The sequence below is a fragment of the Physeter macrocephalus genome, chromosome 16, assembly GCF_002837175.3.
Source record: "Physeter macrocephalus isolate SW-GA chromosome 16, ASM283717v5, whole genome shotgun sequence".
In the NCBI taxonomy this organism is placed as follows: domain Eukaryota; kingdom Metazoa; phylum Chordata; class Mammalia; order Artiodactyla; family Physeteridae; genus Physeter; species Physeter macrocephalus.
In genome coordinates, this window is record NC_041229.1 from 63,846,611 (window position 1) to 63,854,484 (window position 7,874).

The following is a 7,874-nucleotide window of genomic DNA, read 5'->3' on the forward strand; positions in this document are numbered from 1 at the left end:
GGCAGCGCAGCGGTTAAGAATCCGCCTGCCAATGCAGGGGACATGGCTTCGATCCCTGGTCCGGGAAGACCCCACATGCCGCGGAGCAACTAAGCCCGTGTGCCACAACTACTGAGCCTGCACTCTAGAGCCTGCGAGCCACAACTGCTGAGCCCATGTGCCGCAACTACTGAAGCCCGCATGCCTAGAGCCCGTGCTCCGCAACAAGAGAAGCCACCGCTATGAGAAGCCCACACATCGCAACGAAGTGTAGCCCCTGCTCACCACAAGTAGAGAAAGCCCGCACAGCCAAAAAAAAAAAAAAAAAAAGGAAACATTCAATTCTCTCTGCACTGTTTTCCCACACATTATTTATTTGTTTTAACTATTATTTTTGGGCTTCCCTGGTGGCGCAGTGGTTGAGAATCCACCTGCCGATGCAGGGGACATGGGTTCGTGCCCCGGTCCGGGAAGATCCCACATGCCACAGAGCGGCTAGGCCCGTGAGCCATGGCTGCTGAGCCTGCGCGTCCGGAGCCTGTGCTCTGCAACGGGAGAGGCCACAACAGTGAGAGGGCCGCGTACCGCAAAAAAAAAAAAAAAAAAAAAAAAAAAAAAAAAACTATTATTTTCATTAGTGAGGCACAAGAAACCTGATCTCCAGCTACCACAGGAAGGAGAGAGGAAGGAGATTTCATTTTATTCCCTTTAAAATTGTTTTGATCGCATGCCTTGAGTTTGCATTACTTTTGAAAAAAACAAAAAACCAAAAACTAATATAAGCTTACGTATAAAATAAGCCTCAAGGATACATTGTACAACATGGGGAATAGAGCCAATATTTTATAATATGTATAAATGGAGTATAACCTTTAAAAATTGTTTATCACTATATTGTACACCTGTAACTTATATACTATTGTACATCAACTATACTTCAATTAAAAAATTAATTTAAAAATACTAATGTATGCATTTGTTTCCAAGCTTGTCTGCACTAGTTGAACTTATTACTGGGTTGTGTAATTTAACCAAATATTATGTAAATAAATGGTAAGATATGAGGGCAAAAAAAAAGAACTGTTTCTCTGAAAACAAAATTAAATGCTTTTAAAAAGACTCAGTAAAGCAAAGTCACTAAAAATACAGCAACTGAATTAGGCATATCACTTAAGTGCAAAAAGTTTGGGAAAATTAGCATCCACTATGGTTCTTCTGCAAGGTCCTTTAAAAGTTCTCGCTCCACTTTAAAAACTGGAAAACTCAGTGAATGAATTATGAGTGAGATTTATGCAAGAGAAACAATGCAGACCCCTGATTAGTGGATCCATAATCAAAGAAAATGCACAGACACTTCATCAAAAGACTGGTGATTATACAGTCATATGGTTTAAATTAAAATGTTTAATGGATGTATATATATCCTTTTAGGATTCCCAAACTTAAGTGACTTTTTCAATCATCCAATTCACTACCCTACTAAATCACATCAGATAAAGAACTTCTGCTCTCTGTATAATTTTAAAACAACCACTAAAAAATATGCTATTAAAGAAAAACTATCTCTATAGGGACCAAAGAACAAATATTATCCGTTAGTAAATAAAACGATCTACACATATCTTAAAAAAAAAAGATTTTCCCTAAATAACACCTCTTTTCTATTCAGAAGGCAGGACATGTAGTGGGCAACACCAACTCTGAGTGCTGATGGCATGTTTTTCGAGGGCCAGAGAGATTTCCATCCACGTGAGTCCTCTAAATCATAAATAAAAACTACTTCAAGAAAACCAACCTGAATTGTTTCAAGTACTCTATTTTTTTTTTTAATTTTTTTTTTGCGGTACGCGGGCCTCTCACTGTTGTGGCCTCTCCCGTTGCAGAGCACAGGCTCCGGACGCGCAGGCTCAGCGACCATGGCTCACGGGCCCAGCCGCTCCGCAGCATGTGGGACCTTCCCGGACCGGGGCATGAACCCATGTCCCCTGCATAGGCAGGCAGACTCCCAACCACTGCGCCCCAGGGAAGCCCTCAAGTACTCTATTAACAATAGAGAGCACAATCTACATTCAATAAAAGGCAATCCACTCCATTTTAGCCTCAGCCATGCTCAGCAACGCCCAGGAAGTTTTCGGAAAAAGTTTTTTTTTAACCATGCTAAGCATGACTTTTAGGTCCTGTGTTCAATTTGATTCTATGCACAAACCTTCTCAACTGCCTTCAAACCTCTTAAAATTATTATGTATACAATAACCTATATTCTGGGAAATATAAGAAGGAGCACTGAAGGAAAAAATGTTACCTATCATATTTCTGGTTTTAATCCTCCTTTTCTCACCTTTAAACATCCCCAACTGCATCATAGGTATTAAAATGCCACTGCACATTTTAATACCCTATCTGGTTTGGTTTCTTCCTCTGTTCTGGTCTAAACCAGACAGTCTTCACTACTCAACCAAGTCTCTGTTTCAAAGTACAGTTGACCTTTGAACAACAGGGGGGTTAGGGGTGCTTACCACCCACACAATTGAAAACCCACATATAACTTTACAGGCGGCCCTCTGTATCCACGGTTCCACATCCAAGGATTCAACCAACCATGGATCATGTAGTCCTATAGTACATATTTATTGAAAAAAATCCACATATAAGTGGGTCCGTGCAGTTCAAACCCATGTTGTTCAAGGGTCAACTGTTTTGCCCAGCTCCAGTCAAGAAACAATAACTAAAAAAGCAAGAAGAATTGTACAAGTCTGTACTTCACCCAGAGACAGAAATCTGAAACATCATTATTTGAAACAAGTTGCAAAATAAAACCTCAGGAACCACATTTTAGTCAACAGATGCTTTGGTTCAGTCTGCAGTGTTCAACAAGAATGTTGTTACCAACGTTTAAAAATCAAAACTTTCACATAAAAAATCTGGGTCCTCATGAAAAATTGTAAGACCTAGTAACATTAGGCCAGCATTTCCACAAGGAATTAATTGGCACTAACTAGTGGCTGTCCACTTTAGATGGGGTATATGCTCTTCAATTCAACATAGTCTCCATTATCACCTTCAGAATCCAACCATATCATACCACTTGGCTGTTACCTCCCTAGTCAGAGACAACATAATCTCTCACTTAGATTGTTAAAATGGCCTCCTAACTAACATTATTCAGACTCTGCCCATGGACCAAATCTGGGACATTTGACCATCAAAATAATTAATCATAGTAATGGCCTATATAACCTACTGAATAAAATAAAAATCTATGAGTCCATACAATAATAAACAAACAAGGGAGAATGAAATGTTCTTCCTCACAGTAAAATGCAACCATCCTGGTAACTGGTTCAGACTAGAATCATCAATGGATGTTAAAGCTATTAGGCAAAATTTTGAAGAGAAACAGTATATTTTACAGGGTTTCAAAGTATCTCCCCACAAATTACTTCTTAATTACAAAGGGAAAAATGATAACTTTCCAGTTAAGAAACTCAGCAGACATCATCTTAACCAAGTGATCAAATTAACATTACCAAAAATGGGACAAATGAACACCATGTGCCTCCTATGATGATACATAGACATTATGTGCCTCTAGATACAATGCACTGAGAGAACCACAACATCACTTCTGTGATATTGCAGCCAAAAATTTATAACCTGAATCTAGTCATGAGGAAACATCAGACAAACCGAAATTGAGGGACATTCTACAAAATACCTTGCCTGTACTCTTCTAAAATGTCAGTCATGAAAGACATGAGGAATTTACTACTAAAAGCAATGCATGTTACTGGACTAAATCCTGGACCAGGAATTTTTTTAAAAAATTATCATTCACTTTTATGTGAAATCTAAAAAGTAAAACAAACTAGAGATTATTTTAAAAAAGAAAGAGACAGATATAGAGAACAAACAAGTGGTTACCAGAGAGGAGAAGGAAGAGGGGGAGGGGTAATATAGGGGTAGAGGATTAAGAGGTAAAAACTATTATGTATAAAATACGCTACAAGGGGGGCTTACAGATATAGAGAACAAACAAGTGGTTACCAGAGAGGAGAAGGAAGAGGGGGAGGGGTAATATAGGGGTAGAGGATTAAGAGGTAAAAACTATTATGTATAAAATACTCTACAAGGGGGGCTTCCCTGGTGGCACAGTGGTTGGGAATCCGCCTGCCAGTGCAGGGGACACGGGTTCAGGCCCTGGTCCAGGAGGATCCCACATGCCGCGGAGCGGCTGGGCCCATGTGCCACAACTGCTGGGCCTGCGCTCTGGAGCCCGCAGGCCACGGTTGCTAAAGCCCGCGGGCCAGGAGCCTGTGCTCTGCAGCGAGAGAAGCCACCACAGTGAGAGGCCCACGCACCACAACCAAGAGTAGCCCCTGCTCGCCGCAACCAGAGAAAGCCCACGCGCAACAATGAAGACCCGACACAGCCAAAAATAAATAAATTTAAAATAAATAAATAAATAAGCTACGAGGATTTATTGTACAACACAGGGTAGCCAATATTTTATGATAACTATGAACGGAATATAACCTTTAAAAATTGTGAATCACTATGTTGTACACCTGAAACATATAATATTGTGTATCAACCGTACCTCAATTTTTAAAAATTTATCATAACAGACATTATTGGACAATGGTAAAACCTGAATACAGTATTGTTATTTTATCAATGTTAGATTTCCTAAATTTATTAATCATAATATGGTTATGTAAAAAAAATGTTCTTGTTCTTATGAAATAAAAGCTGAAGTACTGAGGAGTCAAGGAACATGGAGTCTACAATGACTCTCAATGGTTCAGTTATGTTCACACACAGAGATACAGAGGGAATGATAAAACAAATGTGGCTAAATGTTAATAACTGGTGTATTGTGGGAGAGTGTACAAGAGTTCTTTGAACATTTCTTACAACTCTTCAATAAGCTGGGAATTATTTCAAAACAAAAAGTAAAAAAATCTTAAAACCTCCAATGACTAAGCATCTCAGAGTAATAAAGTCCTTACAATGGCCTACAGGACTCTGTACAACCTGGCCCCCTGTTAAGTCTCTAACACTATCTGCTACTACACTCCTGCTCTCTCACACCATGTATCTACCAGGCTTCCTCAATGTTCTTGAACATACCAATCACATTTTTGTCTCAGAACCTTTCTACTTCCTGTGCCCTTTGCCTGGAATACTTTTCCTACAGACATTAACATGGGTTGCTCAGAGAGGCCTAACCTAATCACTCTATTAAAAATTGGAATTTCCCTTCCCCCAATACTATCTTCCTTCCTGTTTTATTTTTTTCCACAGACCTTATTACCACCTTACATACTATATATTTTATTTATTTATTTAATCACCTCTCAAAAAAAAAAAAAAAAAGGTGAGGGGGGAATTCCCTGATAGTCCAGTGGTTAAGACTCGGCGCTTTCACTGCCAGGGCCCAGGTTCAATCCTTGCTCGGGGAACTAAGATCCCACAAGCCGTGAGGCCAAAAAAAAAAAAAATCACCTCTCTTTACCCACTAAAATATAAGTTCTATTATAGCAGGGATTTTTATCTATTTTGTCCACCCTGAATCTCTAGCCCCTAGAATAACTCCTGGCACACAGCAGATTCTTAATAAGTATGTACTGAATGAATAAATTTTATGTTACTTATCTGGCTCCTTTAATAAACATTTGTTTCCTTCTGCTCTATTTTACTGTTTTGTCCAAATCTGCTGCTCACCATCACTTAACCTCTCATTTATAAAAACAATTCAGTTATAACAAACAACAGAAAAAAGCAACACATCCTCGCTTTCTCAAATATATTTTTTCAAATATACGAAGGATCATCATTACTGTCAGGCTGAGGAAGGGGCAGAAATAACTCTGCAGAGTGATAGAACAGAACTGATGGAAAGTCAATTTCCCATGACCATCAACTCCTGCCTCCTCTTTTCAGCATCAATCAGACGTCAGGAGGCAGGGTTCCCCTCGCAGACTGGAGTGTCCAGCAAAAGGCCACGATGATAGCCAATTAGAAATGTTACCTCTCATGTTCCATTAGTTTGCCATCCAGCACCTACCTGCAAAAGATCTGGGTTTTGCTCAAACTGTAACAGCCCTTGTCCTTTACAGTCAGCCCTACTGTATCTGATATGGAAAGAAGAGAGGCCCTATGAAGGGAGAGAGCTCTAGTAAGCACTGACTTACGCTGTGAGTAGAGCAGGATTTGAAACTCCAGAAGGGCACAAGTAAAAAGTTGAAACACATTCTCCACCCCAAGCAGTTCAAAGACCTCTTTGACAGGAAAGTCGAATAAGGGAAGCTCATTGGTACTTGGTCTCTGGCAGACAATTGGCCCATAGACCCCAGAAAACTTCAAGGACCGGCCAGGAGGTGGGAGTGGCACTTCAAAGAGTACATTGTATATGTAGCTCTCTAGGGGCAGTGGAGGGGGCTGAGGTGAAGTGACTGCCTGGTGAAGTTGTTCCAGCACACTCCGACATGCTTTCATGAAGGACATGGGTGTGATGAGGCAAATGCACTTAGAGACGTAGAGCGTATCCCGGCTAATGTCGTAGGAGTTGAAGCGCTGCAGCTTGGTCCCAGGAGTGCCTTCACCATCCTCCATGTCACTGTGGTCTCGGCCATCAGCAAGGGGAGCATGGAGGACATCATACTCAGCATTATGCATGTGGTAGAGGGTCTGCATTGCACTGCAGATCTGCTTGCTAGTCACCTCCTCATAAAATGTGAGGGAAAACCCAAATGTCCGAGAGCCATCCTCCCTTGTGATAATAAAGGCATGGAACTGAGGCTCCCTGGGATCAGCCTGGGTCTTGAATGCCAGCCCTTTGGGCATGCATAGCTGCAAAAGACACAAGGAAACAACTGGTGAGAATACTCACTGCTGATTCTCTTCTCAGAACACCATCACTACTTATTTACTTACAGAGCACCTACTGTGGTGGGTGTCTGGGATATAAGACCAACACAGCAAAATATCTGCCCTAAAGACCTCCCATTCTAAGACACACAAGTAACTAAAATTATAATGCAGTTATCAAGGCTATACAGAAGTATACACAAAGTGCGAGAGGAACAAAGAACAAACAACTCAGTCTCAGCCTTCATCAGAAAAGGCTTCAGAGATGACCTTATGCTAGGATTCATCAGGTAGATAAGAGAAAGAAGGGTATTTCAGGGGCATGAAGAAAATGCACAAAGGAGGTAAAAGAAAGCTTGGAGAATTTAGGTAGGTGGTTAAGCATGACAGCATGTATTAGGAGATGATGCTAGAAATATATCTTAAAACCAGACAGATGCAACGTCATACCTAAAAATAAACAGTTTTAGATTCTATCAGCTCACAAGATTCTGTCATCAATAAAATCTTCTCTTTTCATAGAAAAAAAAAGGGTGTTCATTTCATGTAATGCAAGGAGATGACATAATCAGGATAAAGATGCACTTTTTTCACTTTAACTCAGATGGGTTATATAAAGAAACTTGGGTAGCTAATCTAACTGACCTGAATCAATCAGTTTCCATTTTCCACTTTTCCATAAACCTGGCTATACAAAGGAACTATGAGGAGCCTGGGTTAACAAGTACAAGGAGCTACATTATGGTATATCCATTACCCTTGAACTTGACTTCTCAAAGCCTAAGTGTTTCTAGAATATAGTATGTTAAAAGGAAATAAGCACTGGACTAGGAGTCAAAAAACTTGAGGCTCTCTACGATTCAGTTTCCTCCCCTGTGAAATGAAGATAATACAGTTTACTCTGCATACTTCACAGGGTTATTGCGTGCATCAAACAAGATCATCCTCAAAAAGCTATTAAAAAGTAACAGAGGGGCTTCCCTGGTGGCGCAGTGGTTGCGCGTCCGCCTGCCGATGCAGGGGAA

The 7,874-nt window shown here is 40.5% G+C and overlaps 1 protein-coding gene across 1 annotated transcript in view; it reads right to left on the bottom strand.

Annotated features, from left to right (window-relative positions):
- DENND5A (DENN domain containing 5A) overlaps positions 1-7,874 on the bottom strand; it is a 111,551-nt gene that overhangs the window by 59,134 nt on the left and 44,543 nt on the right. The window contains exons 4-5 of the mRNA XM_055091372.1: positions 6,174-6,831; positions 5,110-5,170 (exon numbers count right to left, since the gene is read on the bottom strand). Of these exons, the coding sequence (XP_054947347.1) occupies positions 5,110-5,170; positions 6,174-6,831 (719 nt within the window). The remainder of the gene's footprint in view (positions 1-5,109; positions 5,171-6,173; positions 6,832-7,874) is intronic.